The following is a 17,547-nucleotide window of genomic DNA, read 5'->3' as shown; positions in this document are numbered from 1 at the left end:
AATCAGAGACCATGAGCAACACTTGCTATTCATGAATTCTCAAATTCATCAAAGCACATTATTATTTTTTTGATAAAAATGCCAAATTGCAGTTATTACTTAAATTCGTGAACATTAAAAATGCTTTTAGTGGTAAACTTCTGACTTCTGAGAGAAGAAGTTAACCTGGGATTAAAAGTTCAAGTTTTTAATAGATTTCTAAAATATTCTTTTTGTTGTTTTTAGGACAAGTTTTCTAAAAAAAAAAGTGAAATGTATCTTGAATTGTTCTGTTCTCCCCAAAGGCTCCAACCAGCCACCACGTTTCCTGAACTACTTCTTCTCGACCTACCTTCTCATCTATGAAGACACACCTATTGGTGAGTAGATTCAGCACACATCAGTACATTTTTATACTTCGTATTTTGAAAATGTACTTTTTGTGACATTTTTGTTTGGCAGTGTGATTTTTCTAATGTAACATATGTGCTGTGGCTCCAAAAGGCTGGGATACACTGTTATGTGTGATGCGTCTACAAGGTCTAAAGTAAGTTAGTCTTTGTTTTGGCTTCGTCGCTGTACTCGCTGCACAGATATGTTCCGTCCTCTCTTCCTTGAATACAAATCGCGGAAGAAAAAGCAAGTCAAGAGGAATGTCATAAAAAACGCTGACAGTGATGGAAATGGATGTCCGTTATCATGATGCGTGTATATGTATGAGTCTGGTTGTCTGAATGATTCTTTATGCTATATAATATTAAGCTTGCACAACAGCTCCTCTTGATGTTGATGTCTGAAAGAACTCGTCCACATCGGGTACCTTTGTGTGATTATAAGCTTGTTCATTACGTGTCCCACTAGTTTTGGCTCTATTATACCCTGTATTTATTTTCTCTTTTTTTTCCATGTCATTTCTGTTGGTTGTGGTGATTGACAGGGCAATTTGAAGATGTCAGGTTTTTCATCATCTCTGAGGGTGTCAGTGGCTTGGAATTAAAATCCTTTATAGTGGATTGATTTTCTAGGAGTTTGTTTTTTATCACATGACCTTTACACTCTACCAGTCTGTCAACACTCCTAGTCTGAGTCTTAAATTGTTCACTTATGTCTACACCCTGAGAGCTGTTTTCTGCGAGTGGTTGCATGTCACGGGCATTGTCTTGTGTTTTTAAAATGCACCATCAAGCTGTCAATGTCATCTCCAGTGTCATCATCTCAGTTAAATGTTTTGTACTATAGCCAGGACAGACTACTGTATCCCACAATAGGACCTACTGTAAATCTGCATAATCATGACCTCAAACACCGTTGCCCTCAATAGTTGCCTGGTGTGCCATATTTATCCAAAAGGACAAAGTCGGTTCTGGCGGAAGGCCATCTCTTCATAAACTCAGCTGCTGTTCTAACCAGTGAAGGGCATGGATATGTTAGTGGGTGGCATTACTAATTTCCCTAACTACTCCATTCCACATTCCAATTGCTCTTAGGCCATGAATTATTGTCCTCCTCTCAAGCAGCTGGACGTTGGTACAGCAACGCCCTCCATTGGTTTAGAGAGCTGTCAGTCATGTCCTTGGCCCGGTCTGTAATGGCTTACTCAGTAATGTGATTGTGAAGCCGGCTTGAATGATCAGACAGTGACAATTTGTCAAGATTATCGTTTATTAGCTCAGCAGATGTCCTCCTCTAGGAGGCCTTCCAATTCATAAACACGTAAACACACAAATGTACTCACACAACCACACGAGCCTATGAGTCAAATGTTGGTGTGTTATGTGAGGAAAGGATGTGACCTAGTGAATAATAGCTTAAGATTCTTTTTCAACCTAAACACCTACAAGTGTAGGTGTACAGAAGCAATTACAGCTACACTGGATTGACGTTACGCTTGCTTTTCATTTGAATAAAAGGCCATAATGAAAAAGAACCCGCATATTTTCTCATCTCAAGGTTCGGTGCAAAGATTGTGCAAAGAATAAAGAAGTGTTAAATTGGCCTTTCAGGGCACAGTGGAGGCGATTTAATCATATTCAAAACTTAATATGTTCCCCTGTACTTCATTAGACCATTATTTTCACACAAATTTGATGAACGTAAATGAGCACCTGTCTGGCTGACTGGAAGCCAAACTGCTCAACTTGAGCGCAATGATCAGGTTTCCACAGCCACAGTGATTGGTTACATTCGGTTACCATGGAGGTTGCTGGATTAAGTCATTGTGGTGGTGTAACAGTGGTTCGTGTGAGCGGGCTGTCTGAGATGACACCAAGAATTAGTATAACAGGTACAAGAAAAACAGCCTGGGAAAATTGCTGTACATGGATACTCGTGGAGACACTTAAAACACCTTTTATTTGGCCTTGTCTTTTCAGCAGATCGGTAACTTCAGCACATGGCCTCTAAGTCAGTATCCTCATGCCTTCGTACACCATGCAAAAACACATTCAATACAATATTTATCAGGCAGATGAGGGAACACATCCAAACATGGATATTTCACTCACTTCTCTCCTCCTCTCAGCAGCAAGGGATTTGATTTGGGAACTGGCACAAGTTGTTTGAAGGATGCTGCGCAGATGTGTGCTGAAGATGCATATGTAACACAGTGGGATTACGCTGTGACTTGGTGTGAACTCACACAAGTGACATATACTGTATACTGTCAACATACTGGCTGGTCAAATGACTCCGGGGACAACGGCTAACTTGTGGGCGCTTCCAATATAGTCGGTGAGCCAAATCTTCCTGCTACGTGCTCTGACCATTTTGAATAAATAAAATTTTGCTTTTAGGAAGCAAAATTGTGGTCAGGTGATAGACAGTAGTTTTGAGATTATATTTCAGCAACTACAGTTCTTTTTGCACCAAACACAAACGCATGACTGGTCAGCAGAAATCAGTCTGCAAGCAAACAGAAACCAGAAAGCTTGTTTCTTTCCTATGCTTTCTTCTTCAGATTTCTCCTTATACTGATTATTTTGAGTCCAACAGAGGTTCCATTGTTTTTCATGCCCAAAATAAGAACAATTTCAGTTTAAAACACGAGTGAGGAGGACCCAGGAGAAATCTTTTGCCCACCCTGGCATGAACGATGCTTGTGATTATGTTGCATTAGTGGTCTGCTGTACACTGCAGTTATACAGTGATACATGTTATAACATATATTTTAATGTTTTGTTTGGAACCAAATCCTCTCCGCATTTATGTTCAGTCTCTGCATGTCCGTGTGTTTGTGTGCGCATCTCTGTTTAGTTCGAGTCTACATGTGTTCACATTCAGTGACTTTTATTCATTTATTTATTTTGTCACATCCAGGCAGTGCGATCATTCAGTCTTGGAGGGGAGGGCAGCTAAACAGAAGAGCTGGTGTTTAAATGCAATGGCAGATAACAGTGTGTGTTGTGTCAGGAAATGGGATGTGTAATTAGACAGAGAGAACACTTTGATTAAATGCTCTCATCTCCTAATCCACTTTGCCCTGATTCGGCAGATTAAGCTCTCTACTATGTAATTAACTTGTGGAAACACAACATTTGTCGCAAAAACTTCCACACTCTGCTGGGAAGGTTGATGTATGTCTTGTAGTTTATGCCAATTAAGCAAAAGGCTTTGCTGCCTCGTTCTGTTCAACAATTTGGCTTGTGCTTTAACCTCATGCCAACCCATGATCATTTATGTGGGATAAGGTTTTTTTATAATCATTCAAAATAATTTCTTTTCTTTTCTTTTTTTTTTTTTTTTTACCAAGGAAGTGAGAATCCTCAGAGGTCCAAGAAAACAACAGGAGATAAGCTTCTGTGTGCTGTTTGCATGAATGTAGGAGATGTGTTTCTGAAGCAACCCTTTGAGTTATTGTAAGTTGATCATATTCATCATCAACCTGAACAGAGAAAAAAGTCTTTATTTCCTATAGATCACATAATGGACATACATGACTGGCATATATGATATATATGCCAGGTTTTTTATTAGCCAAACTAGATCTTCCTATCTTACAGTGTATTTTCTTCTTTCTCATGTTTTCTGTCTGATTTTAGAAGAAGCTAAACGAGACCTGAAGCATGGCTCTTCGAGTCACTTTCCCCCCCTCCCTCTCTCCTTTAGTCTGCATGAAGGATGTAGAGCCATAGCTGCATCTCCCATTACCAGGACACTATTAAAACAATTAAAATAACAACCTTCTGTCAGAACGTCTTCCCTCTCCCGTTTCTTTCTTGCTCTCCTCTGCACCCTCACATTCCTCGACTGCCACAGTAAATACCTTGCACTTTTAATTAGCTCTGTGGCGTACCCAATTCAATAATAATTAAAGAGCAAGAGGTAGCCCCAAGGAAGAACTTATTAAAGTGTTCCCCTAAATGTGTTGATAATGTCTGTGTACTCTCCCCAGCCAATTCCCCACTGTCAAGCATGCTCTGCATTAACTGTGGCTCGTCAACTCTCTGTTTTCTGGACACTGTCTCTTTCTCAGCCTTCTAATTCGGTCGATCGGCTCTGTCAGCTTGCCCGCATGCATTGAAAAAGCGGTATTTATAATTTTTGTGGGTTGTTGTGGGTTGATGGTGTCCTAATGTGAATGGTTTTTATTTTTACTGGATCAATACTTTTTGATAGAGTTGTCTTTATCTGACATCTAAAAGCAAGTGTTTGAACCGGCATAGACAAATTTGGTATTAAACAGGTCATGGCAGGGGCGATTGTGGAATCAAGCATTTAGATTTAGGGGAGCTCAGCCCCCAATCATAGTGTGCTTGAAGTTAATATAAAGGGTTAAAGGGAATATGCTGTTGGCACATGTTGTCAACTTTCTGCAACCTAAATAGTTGTATTACCTATTATAGTGTCTCTGAATCATTCAGAAAAATAATCCCAGATTTCAATAACACACCCGTTTTAGGGTGCACCCTTATTGTCAAACCTAAGACAAATATCATGTTGACAAGAATTTTCTACAGCCAGTTAACTATTTGTAGTAGAGGAGATGCAATATCAAAGGAGAAACATGCACAACATTATACCAGTTTCTTAACCACATACAGGCACTCAACCAAGTCATCAACGCAACATTATTCAGATATTTAAAAAAAAACAATCTATCATAAACCTGGACTTGTTCAATTTTGCAAATCTTTATTGTCAGGTTGTCCTAAAAAGTCCCAGTGTAATGATATAAATATAGTGAATGTGGTCAAAACAGAAGATACTTTGGATTTATAACTATGCGGTTGATTTTGACTCTTACTTCTTTCTTTTTGCTCTCTCTCTCTTTTGCTGTCACCATCCTGCTCTCATTCTCTTCCTCTGTGCCCTTGTGCTGTCAATAAAAAGATAAATGTAACACTGAAAAAACATTCCAACTCAATAAAGGCATAATTTGATTCAAATCAACGTATGATAATATTCTAATTTAATTTGCTGTTGGCCATTAACATATGAGGTAGCCTTCCGACCAATGTTCCCTCTAATTTTTCACGTGTCTGAGCGAACACACAAACTCCCTGAGCGGTCCCTTGGACCACTGTGAGCGACATCAGACGCGTGCACTGTGGTCACGCCGGCATCTAATCCATCCAAGTTACATGGTTTATTAAAATAATCAAATTACAGCATTTACATTTATGTTAGACTACTTTTAATTAACTGCTTTAGCCCACTTACAATGAAAATTTAAAAAAATCTAGTCATTGACCTGTGTAGTATGTTAACACTATTGGAAGTAAAAATAACTTGTGTTTTCAAAATTGGAGTTCAACTTTCTTTCTTTTTTTTTCTTTTTTTTTTATAAGGCTCTGACTTGTAATATGAGTCTGTGGTCTGGGAGAGAATCTGTAACTCTCTGTCTCCAAAATACAGTATATAATGACCAATGTTGGGCAATTAATTATATAGTTACTTCTTCAAAAAAGTAACTTAGTTTGGCAAACAACAAAGTTTTTTGCAGCTATTTTTTTTTTAATGCAGCCAAGGCATTTTTAAATAAACATTTCAAACTATTTACAGAACAATCAGCTGATGCCACACCAATTATTTCTAATTTCTGTCCACTATGAGATAAAGGAGAACAACAGCCGTATACCTGCAGGCCTGACAACAGGAGATGTATCACTCCTGTAACACCTGTAACATTCAGTAGTCGCCTCATTGTTCTGACACACACAATAAAACTATTGACTACACTACACACTAACTGCACAAGATTTGCGCTAAATTGCGCAAATCTCTCATATCTCAAAGCACCGCCGTCAGTCCTAAAAATTCACCCCGTTTCTTAACAACTAGATGCCACATTGCCATATCATTTTTTGATTGATCGACATGGTACTTTTTTGGACGAATAGGAAAGGAAGAGGGGGGTGGGGTTTGTTTTTGCTCACAGGCGGAGAGAGCTTTCGAGCCTTTTTTCTTATAAAACGCCGTTTTTACCGTTTCTTCCCGCAGTAAATATAAACAACGATAGTATTCAGGAAGAAAACCAAACATTGCATATTTTTGTTTATCATAACTCTGGTTTTACGTGGCCTATCAACACAATTTAAAAACTGGTATAAAGTCCACACTTTTTCCATCAATTGTTCCGTCTGTCCTGCTCACATCTCCAATGGTTGTACACGTTGTCATTAACGTGGCTTCACTCCACATCAGCCACGCCGCTTTGCTAACTAAAACACCGGTGTCGGCACATAAGGACGCTGTCATAGCCTGTCAATGACGTTGATTGGCTGCGTATATGCTTTATTGGCTAAACTATGGGATAAATTGGCATCGTTCTAATCCCAAATGGGAGCAGCCAGTCACTCACTGACTAACACTGCAAAACAGGATTGTTGAAGTATTCATTTTAATTTCAATTCAGGTTAGATTTTTTTTGTGCGCAACGCAGATTTTCTGTGCGCAGAGACCGTGCCAGCAGTGCGTAATTGCGCACGTGCGACTTGGTCTCACCTGGATTTAACTTCAATTTTCCTTTTCTTTAAGAAAAGGAAATATATACAATGATGGAAGAAAAAGAAACTTCAAAGTTTCTTTCTTCCCTTTAATACAGTGTCCTTCCCTTTATTTATTGCAAACAACCAATGAAAAAAGTACATCAGCTCCCTGTCTGGCATGTAAAAATATGCTAGCAAATAAATTGGATCAGAAAGGTAAAATAGCCAATAATCTCTTAGCAGTCTAACCTACTTTAGCACTAACGTTTTTCAACAGTATATAGAGATTAAATGAGCAGACACAGCAATAACCCTGTGTTATCAGAACTAATGTTTCAAGTATGTATTTTGAATTATTGTGCATCATTTATTTGTGTCGTGACATTACATCTTCATTTTCTTTCTGCTGACGCAAAGTAAGTCTCGTTTATTCATGACAAACCTAGCTGTCGAAGAATGCGAGGCCTCTGTGTGTGTGCACTGTGGCATCAAAGCATCAGGAACATCAGACATTTAAACATGTTTTCACTCTGTGCTCACTTCCATAGACAAGATGGCAAAATATAAGATTAGAGCACATTGTCAGAAAATAATACTAAAATGTGTTATTCCTATAATAATAATTATTATTATTATTATATATTATATATAGTTTGATTGATTGATTGAATCTTTATTTTGAACATGTTGAAAAAGTACAACAACATAGAATCAAAAGAGACAAATGAACAAAGCAAAACAAAAGGCAAACGAACAACCACAACTACAAATAACTTTCATGTTCAAAAAGGAGCAGGAAGAAGCATACGCTTATTTAATCCCACCCCCTTTCCACTATCCACTAATCAGTAGACTGCAGAAATACCTCCTCGCAATTACATTATATGTTACGTGTATTTTTTATATGAATTATATATATATTAGGGGTGCAACGATATTCGTATCGATATTGAACCGTTCGATACAGTGCTTTCGGTTCGCATATGTATCGAACAATACAACATTTGTAATTTATTTTATCAACTTTCCTTCTGACGATGCTGTCTGTGTCGAGCGCAGATCCACTGAGCGCTCAACACAGACAGCATCGTCAGAAGGAAGAGCGCAGGGCAAGCTAGCGAGACAGAAGTTAAGCTCTCCTTGCAACATTCAGATCTGGCGTTTGGAATTATTTTGGTTTTCATGTGACGTATGACCCTGAAGGTAAGCGAGTCATGGACTAAAGTAAAACAGTATGTTGGATGTGCCATGCAATGCTCAATTACATGGGTGGGAACTAGTGTGTTAGCGCAGTTAGCTCGTTAACGTGTTGGCCGTCTAGCCCCATGCACGATCGGCGGTAGCTCGTTAACGGAGATTTGCCGTGTTGTGGCGTTAAGGTCATTTCAACGAGTTCAACCTGAAAGCACTAGTGGGAACACAACGAATATGACTGCACATTTACGCCGACATCATCCTAGTGCAAAGACAAAAACAACAAGCATGCTACTAACTTTAGCCGAGTCATTTAGACAGCTGTTAGCACGTGATTCTCCTTATGCTGCTGCGAATATAGCCCAGAAGAAGCGGATAGTATAGCTTTTATTTTGGAAAGAGACATTTCTCTGTAATAAACTCTCTTTTCCAAAGATGAGTGATTCCTCAATCAGATACAGGGCTTGCAATATCGCTAGCCCGACGTCCTGGAGCTAGCGATTTTTTTCAGTCGGGCTACCAAAATCTATCTCTTCCCTGCCCGTCGGGCTATTGTAGGAAGGAAAAATATATGTCAATGCTTTTGCATTCTTTCAGAAATGTAGCTGGGTAATTATGTCATTGGCATCGGTGAGCCACTGTCAATATGTGACATATTGAAATCGCGTTTGAATTTGCGCTTGTTTTTTGCTTTCACTTTGCAATCGTGCGAACTGTGTATAGAGAGCGACAGCACTGATCTGTGAGTGATGATAATTTGTGCACCAATTCCTCTGACATCGTCTTATTAATCGTTAGCTTACTATGCAAACATGACAAGTGAAATCTCCCTCAGCTTAAACATGTGAGAGGTTGATCGCGCAGAGAATCGCTGAGCTTATGTGAGTGCGTGTGTAAAAGCAGCACGATATATATTTTAGTTCTGCTGAGCCAAATAAGACAGGTCAGGGTGAAGAAGTGACAGCCAAAGAAAAGCTTACCACAAAACGGAGAAGTTATGACAAATCAGACTATAAGGCAAAAAGAAAGTGCAGCTTTATGGTTTCATGGACAAAAGAATTTCTGTGGCTGCAATATGACGAGCTAAATAACCAGGGCTGCACATAAGTGGTCCGCAGGTGCGCATTCGCTGTCAAAATAAAAAAACACGCACAAGGGTTAGGGTTAAATTTAAAAACTGTACTTTTGAGTTAAAATATATATTTATAATTTTAATAAATGACAAATTAAAAATGCATGAACATTTTTTTTGTATCGAAAAAATATCGAACCGTGACACCAAAGTATCGAACCGAACCGTGAATTTTGTGTATCGTTGCACCCCTAATATATATATATATATGTATATATATATATATATATATATATATATATATATATGTATATATATATATATATATATATATATATATATATATATATATATATATATATATATATATATCTTTCTATCTATCCATACATATATATATATACACATACACACATATACACATTTTCAATAACCCCAGTAACACCTCAAAGGATACACAACCTACAGATATATATACCCATACCAACATGAAAATATTGGACAAGAACACCCCATCAAATCTCTCCCTCCTCCCTGTACCCTGCAAAAACCATATCCTTAAACCGCTGTTTAAACTGTGCCATGCTCGGACATTGCTTCATCTCTTTACTTAGTCTGTTCCACAGCTTCACTCCACACACAGAGATGCAAAAATATCAGTTATTTTTAGAGTCACTGAAACAGGATTTAGGCATGCATGAATGCCCTGAAAAAGGGTGTAAATTTGCCTATGTTTTATTGACACTTCAGTTGTCTTACTTATGTTACATCAGTACAAATTCTAAAGTTATCCTTTTAAAGATTTTGTTGTATTGAAGTTGTATTGATGTTTAGTCAAGTGTGCAAATGACTTTCTTTTGTTAAGATTTGTTGGAAAGATAAGACAGACTTCAAGGTCAGTTGTGCTACCTTGAAAATAACATTTTCAGTGTAGCACTATAGTGTTTTGAACCATATTTCTGCAGCAATGAAAATCTCTCGGGAACCAGACATGACTGATTTTAATGTTCAGAAAATGACTAAAGAAACATGAATGCTCCTTTGAGGCTTTTCTCTTCCTTGAGAGGCATTTGGAAATCATATCTAATTCCCCATTTGTTGCACCTGGCTGCAGATGAGGACTGCTTTTTTTCTGCTGCTGATCAAATAATTGGCCAGACTATTACCTGCTTGGAGAGAAAAACCTCATACCTGGCTGACACTACTGGTGTGAACCACTGACTGAGGTACAGACTCCCCCATCTTTGGCTCTGAGCTTCTGCATCATCCAGCAATACATTTTCTCTCATTTTAAGGCTCCAACTACACTGTGGTAGCATTTCCTAACACTAACACCTGCTCCTCCTACCACATAGATGTTATATTATACTGTATATATACTGTATATTATAAATATACTTAAAATTATCTTTGCACTACTTTGATTTGACCTATGTTGCTGTCCACCAAACCGCTCTGTTTTGGTGGACAGCAACATCTATTTTTGAACAAGCAGGAATCTAATATGTGTAACATTTTAAAGATGTAATGTTTTTAACAGTTATGTGTGAAATTTTTTAAACCTGCTGAATAATATTAAACTTAAAGTTTTGTCCCATTCTTGCAGAAAAAAATCTTAAGATCTCACAGTTTTAACACACGTTTTCAACATGGTGCAAAGAGCTCACACGTGCTCTAAAGTAATCAGCCAAACATTCGATCAAAAACTCAATTGTCACATTTTTTGTCACATTTAAATATATTTAAATATATATTTAATATATAAATATATATTTAAATATATAGAAAAAAAAGCAAAACACTGAGTTCAAGAAAGTTGCTATGTTTTCAAGTATTTAGTGTTAGCCTTGAAAGGGTCTATCTCTCCGTGAATCTTTTACTTGCTCATCAGGAAGCATAGTCAAAAGCATTTAGAACGATTGTGAACCCTTAATTTTTTTGACATATTAAATACCTCAACACACTGGAGGGCTTTAACAGGACTGGAACATGCCCAGGAATCTTTTGCCTGTCTTTTATGTTTTCTGTGGACAAAGTATGTTGGAACAGAACAGAAGACATAAAAGAAGAAGTAAATAAATATGAGTAGTGATTTTTTTTTAAAAAAACAGAAAGGGTAATTAGGGTACTGTCAGGAGAAAATGACAGGAGAAGTTCCTCCGAGTGTTTATTTAGTTGTTTTTAGCATATCAGCTGGTATCTGGGACCGTCTCTCGGCAGCATGCATGCTCTAGATGTTTGTTATTGTTACTCCTAGCGGGGCAGCCCATTGGTCTGTTTTTACTCCCACGTTTAGTCCTCATTTAGCCAAATCAGAAAGCTGTGTATGTGTTCTTTTTGAATCTCTGGCAACTGCTTTTGCATCTGTCACTGTGAGTTTGAGTTGGTGGATGTGCTTTGTGCACGACAGTGACTGTGTCTCTGGCTGTGCATGCGCGTCTTGGTTTTATAAATCCTATCTACCAGCTGCAGATGTGAAGTATTCCTTCCTGCTGAGGTTTGAACCATCCGATCTCGGCAGGAGATGAGTCCTAACATGTCCGGGAGATATTCTTAATGACTGGAAGTTTTTCCTCTCCACATGAAGAGTCTTCGCCTACCTCAGTTTAGGAAGGGGATACACTTGATCTTTTTACATCTTGTGACAGCTCGCTGCTGTCATTGAGGTGGTGCATTGACTCCCACAATGGCTTACCAATAATGCCAGCAGACTGCCATCCAAGAGGGACCTCTGTTTTGGTTTAGTCAATCATCCCTTATCTCTCCCCGGTGGTGCTTTGCTCCCCCTTTCCTCCCCCAGGAAATAATGGGGTCCACAGTTCAGCAGTGTCTGCAAACACACCATCCATCATGACGCTGTGCTGTGCTATATTGTCTGCGCTTACCTAGCACGTGATATGTTAGTGCTATTATGGCCCGTGCAAACGCTTAACACACAGGTCGTCATTGCAACATTGCTTCCGCTTTTTCTCGAATGCTAAACATCGTGAACACGCTTAATTTTCACTCGTCTTTTTTCTTTCTAAGTATCTGACTTTGTCATTGCTTTCCTGCCCGCACGGTATGCTGTGTCTTACTCAGTTTGGAATGATAAATGATACTGGTGGTGTGGTGGAGTGAAATGTTACCCACAGTATGCATTTCCAATGCAGCCTTTTGGCATGTTTTCCAGGAATGTGCCCTCCAAGCCACTCAATATTTAATTTTTGTCCAGGAGAAAAGTAACATTTTCACCACTCAAATAACAGTTGATGTACAGTAATTTGATATATTTCATTGTCAAACTGTAGTCGAGACCAGGTTTGGAACAATAGCTTTCAGCGTTATCTGTAAATATAAGAGCTATATATTGTGGAATTGTTAATCCATAATAACATGTTACGATTGTGTTTTTTAAAAAACATGTCATTCTTAAAGGTAACAGTTTATTACTTCAGCCAACCACAAAAATTTCCCCCCAAATATTTCCAACATCTATTTCTGAAAAGTGCTGCATGAAGCGAAATTATTATGAACTAACTAAAGCAGTTTTGGCCTTAGTTAGCCAACTTAATCCTGGGCACATCTGTCATGTTCTAATGTGAAATGTGTCGCAACAACATCAACCTAAAAAGAAAAACCTAACAAAATCATTGCAAGTTTTATTTTAAGATTTTTTAACCATCTGTCATTTTTTCTTTTCAGTGACTTCTTTTTCTTGTCTGTATATACTGCTGTTTAGCAGCAGTGTCATGCGTTCTGCATGAAAATTTTCTAAAGCAAACGTTATACCTTTAAAACTATCTTTCCAACAGTGTAGACTTTTTCTATGGGTGGTATTAAACTGAATCTATGCTGCAGTGTAAATGTTAAATAGACTGGTTCTCATATAGTGCTTTTCTACTGTGAGCTCCCAAACTCACACGCCTCATTCACCCAATCAGACCAGCACGTTTTTATATACCCAAGTTCCTGCAATAGCTGGGGAATCAATCTACCAACCTCCTAATTGGTGAACAACCTGTTCTAAATGCTAAACCATCATATCAAGAAAGGGCACGTTTGATTGGCTCTGATATGTCACTTTTGACTTGAATAACGGGAACGACTCGGCAAGCTCAACTGTAATTTTTCATTTAATTTCACTGCCTGATTACTGTTGACTGTTTATAATTTTGTAGGTATTCCTGGTCATTTGAGGCTCACCTTGAAACAGGTCTTTGTGGAGGTGATATAAAAGTGTTTATTGTCATGCTCTGAATCATCTTCACAGGTCAGCAACCTTTTTAAGGTTTGTTTAGCTGTAATTCCTCAGAGTTGGACTCTTAGACATTTCAGAGTGTAGTGATCTCTCTTTATCTCCCTATCTCCTTTAACACATACTGCTTCTGTGGTGTGCCCCGCTCCATACAGGGTTACTGTCACGGCGGGGCGCGCCGGCGTGAGGAATGAGGTAGACCCAAGAGCAGACACGGTGGAGACAGAACTAGGTTTCCAAAATAAGGCAAGCCTTTATTGTGGCTGCAGGCATAACAAAAACACTAGGGGACACTGAAACTGGGAAAACTAAGAAGACAGAGAACACTGTGTAAACTAAGAAGGCTAAGGCACTCTGTGAAGGAACTATGGAAAAAACTATAAACACAGAGTAACTAAGCAGGCTATGAACACAGTGTCACAATAAGGGAAAATACGAGGTGAGGATAACAGACGATCTGACACTGACACAAAGACACACTGGGCTTAAATACACTGAGGCAGTCATCAAGAAATTAGAGACAGAAGGGGAACACAGCTGGGAGGAATAAGACCTGATAAGACAGAAGGAACAAAGCTAGAAACACTGACATAAGACGGGAACATGAGCCTTCAGAGTAAAACAGGAAACAAGACACCACTAAACAAACACGCAGACACGACACAGAGAGATAGACTAGACACTGAACTAAACCTGCAATAAACATGAGAACACAAAAACCTACGAACTAATCCCTAAACAAGAATAACCGAAACATAGAGTCATAATCATCATTATCATCATAATAAGAAAAGAATCCAAAATGCAAAACACACCAAAAGCATAATTCAAAATACTGGGTCAAACTGACCCAGAACCGTGACAGTTTTTTTGTCTTATGACCAGACAGTGTAAGAACGTTGAGAAAAATACAAAGGCGGCGGAAGTGTGAATAACTGTAGGCTGTTTGTGAGATCTTTCTCAGGGTTGTAAAAGTTAATTGAAATTGTCTGTGGGAATGTGCTGCGACACCAGGTTGAGCAGCGCTGCCAGTGCGCCCAGCGCCCAGCTGACAGGCCTCACCGCGACGGTGGCAGTTGTTAGATTAGCTGACTAATCGAAGCTGGGCTCTCACACCGTGATAATCATATTTAGACCCCAAATGAAATTTAGGTTTGAATGAAATTCATCTGTATGCGGGTCTCTAGAGTTTGAAGAATATACAGCACAAGAATTTAGACAAACTAATCTGTGTCACTGGACAAGACACTTACTTGTGAGCTACTTAGTTTAGAGTGTGAGATGGGGGAACATCAAAATCATCAATCAATACCCGAATATATCAGTTTTGGTAAAAAGTTCAGTCTGTTGATCCGTTTGTGTGTGTGTGCAAATGAAATGCCTCGGATTTAAACCCAGTTTAATCGCAGTGGTATCCAGAGGAATTGCCTTCCACCTGATCAGTACTTATGCATTTATGTAGTTTTATATTTAGCTTCTTTTTTTTCATTCTTTCTCCTCAAACGTACTTATTTGTTCAGGTTTTACTGTTTTGTTTACTTATGCATTTGAGCATGTGTATGTGTTAGTTGTATGTGTGCACATGTTACCCCATTCTCCTGTAGTGAGGGGTGCATTGCTGGATGGCGGATCAGCTTCTCGCAGCTGCTTATCTGGCCCAGGTGGGTCACGGCTGATACCTGCCTGAGCCACGCAGAGCAGCTAACCTGGAAATTGATGTTTCACATCAGCGACCACCTCTCTCTGCTCCAGTGCAGGAAAGCTGAGGAGGAGGTATGCATATATGTGCGCATTTCTTTCCATGTGTGTGTTTGTGAGAATGTATCTGTTGCTGTCTCTCTTTGCTCCTTTGAAGATGGACATGCATATGGCGGTTAGTGTCGTGACTCAAATGCTGATACAGATAGGCTCGGGGTTCTTTTATGCATACGGAAAAAGGCCTTCTTTTTAATTATAAAGAAGATGTAAATTCAAAAAAAGAGAAATTAAATGTCATGGAAAACTCTTAATGGTCTTTGAAACTCAGAAGGTCTCAAATACCACAAGAGATGATTTTCAAAAATCGCTTAACTAGGTTGGGATAATTTTCTGAAAATTACCCGAGCATGATAGAAGAAAGTGAGTTCCAGCTGAGGCAAGGACTTGAGTTTAGTGCACATTTTTTTTGCAACACCTCATTTTTGCCATCAGCAGCATCAAAGTTGCGATAGTAACAATACTACGTTTTTGTTTGCTTTACATATCACAAAAATGCGATTGCTTCTGGAGCAAGATATTTGCTAAACCTTCAAATTATTGTTTGGATGACATGCTAGATCAGCCTATATCCTGCGGCTTGCAGTGTGTAATATCACCGTTGGGTCGTCAGAGGCTGGTGTGCATTCTATGAAGAAAGGTTATCTCGTCCTTGTCTTGAAAGCTGACATTTGTTCTCATAAAGGCCATTGTGTTGGTGCCAGATGGAATTAACTGACATGTGGGGTGCCTGCACTCTGTCCCTCATTTTGTGGACCAGTCCCTGGCTCGAATGTGCTTCCTTTGATTTATTCTATTTTAATAATTTTGGTCTGATTATGTTCTCAGTATACTTACATTCACATGCAAAACCACTACAGCCTTTTCAGAACACGTTCATACATTGTGACTTTAGCGGTAGCTCTTTTAAATATGTGCGTGTTTGCTGTAAGCTCCGTAAAAGGCCAAGAGGGCATGTGAGTGTGTTTGTATCTGTATCCTGTAATGTTTATGTGGTTTTTCACGTTGGTGCAGTGGTGAGCTGGAGTGACTGCAGTATAATAGAACTCGTCCCTTTTATCTCACAGCCGAGATGATGTGTGACACAAGGCCTACTTAGAAGTGCGGATCACTTTTTTAAGGAATTAGGCAAGCTTGTCTTCTCTGCCTTTCTTTTTAGCCCCCATTTTTGGTTGGTTGGTGTTTTTTTTTGTTCTCTGCTGTTTGTCTCCAGTTATTTATTTATTTTTATTACAGATTCTGAGCTTTTCCGCTGTCAGTCATTGTGTATTGTAAGGTACCTGCATTCACGCCAGCACAAACTCGCACACTTACCATACAAAATACGAGGTTGTTTGTGCTCACTTTTAACCCACACCTGTCACAGTTCTCGGGTGATAGTGATGACAGTGCGTCTTGCTGAAGGAGACGCTGTTTTGTTCATGAGTTTGTTGTTGTTCGCGAGTTTGAGGACGACACGGCGGAGGGGGGCGGCGTCGCAAACCGATAAACCAGAGCAGCTGTCATTGTCCAGATCTGTCCTGTTTTTTTTTTTTTTTTTGGGGGGGGGGGGGGGTTATGCCCCCCCTCATCACTGTGTCCCTTTCCCCAGATTGACCAAAGAGGTCAATTGCCAATTTGCCAGTGCCAATGTCTTTGTCAGGAAACAATATTAATTTTGGCTAATTAGGACCTAAAGCTAATGAGCACTACAGATAATGAGCTCATTTATAATCCATAAAACAACTGCGGCGTGTTATGGGATGGAGGGAAAAAAACTGTGATGGTGGCAAATTCAGCTGCAGCGTAACAAACAGTCTGGACATATGCGTTTACACACACACACACACACACACACACACACACACACACACACACACACACACACACACACACACACACAGGGCATCCTCTTCAACACACTCATGCTCTCTCCTTTTCTTTCTAATACACAGACACTCACATACATGCACGCACACACACTTAAGGCTCTGGCATGTCTGCATTGCAGTCCTGTACTGGTCAGCTTAATATATTTTCAGCCAAGCTTTTCAGACAGTGACCATCTCGTCCCCTTTATTTTCTATGTGCATCTCCTCCCTTCTCTCTACCTTTGTAATTCCAGCTGTTACCTGTCTCACACAGAAAACAGTGGGAGTTCAGATAGGAAATGTGATGTGGAGGGAAAAGAAGAAGAAATGAAAAGAAAAATTGGGGGGGAAATATCATGGGAGGAAAGTGCTGGAGGAATATTGAAGGAAAAAAATGAAAAAGAGAGAATGAAGGATTAATGGAAGGGAAGAGGCAGGCTGAAGCAATAAGGGGGTGAAGGAAAACATGGATGTGAAAGTGATACACACATGGAGAAATTGGAATAGATACTGGCAAAGGAGGCAATGAGAGCA

General features: G+C 39.2%; 1 protein-coding gene across 3 annotated transcripts in view; it reads left to right on the top strand.

Annotated features, from left to right (window-relative positions):
- Window positions 1-17,547, top strand: part of cdh23 (cadherin-related 23) — a 195,409-nt gene that overhangs the window by 16,306 nt on the left and 161,556 nt on the right. For all 3 annotated transcript variants that reach the window (XM_026191131.1, XM_026191130.1, XM_026191134.1), the window contains exon 3: window positions 285-359. In XM_026191131.1, the coding sequence (XP_026046916.1) occupies window positions 285-359 (75 nt within the window). The remainder of the gene's footprint in view (window positions 1-284; window positions 360-17,547) is intronic.

The sequence above is a fragment of the Astatotilapia calliptera genome, chromosome 13 (genome assembly GCF_900246225.1).
Source record: "Astatotilapia calliptera chromosome 13, fAstCal1.2, whole genome shotgun sequence".
Lineage (NCBI taxonomy): Eukaryota > Metazoa > Chordata > Actinopteri > Cichliformes > Cichlidae > Astatotilapia > Astatotilapia calliptera.
The sequence above is the reverse complement of the archived record's forward strand: the minus strand, read 5'-3'. Positions and strand labels throughout refer to the sequence as shown.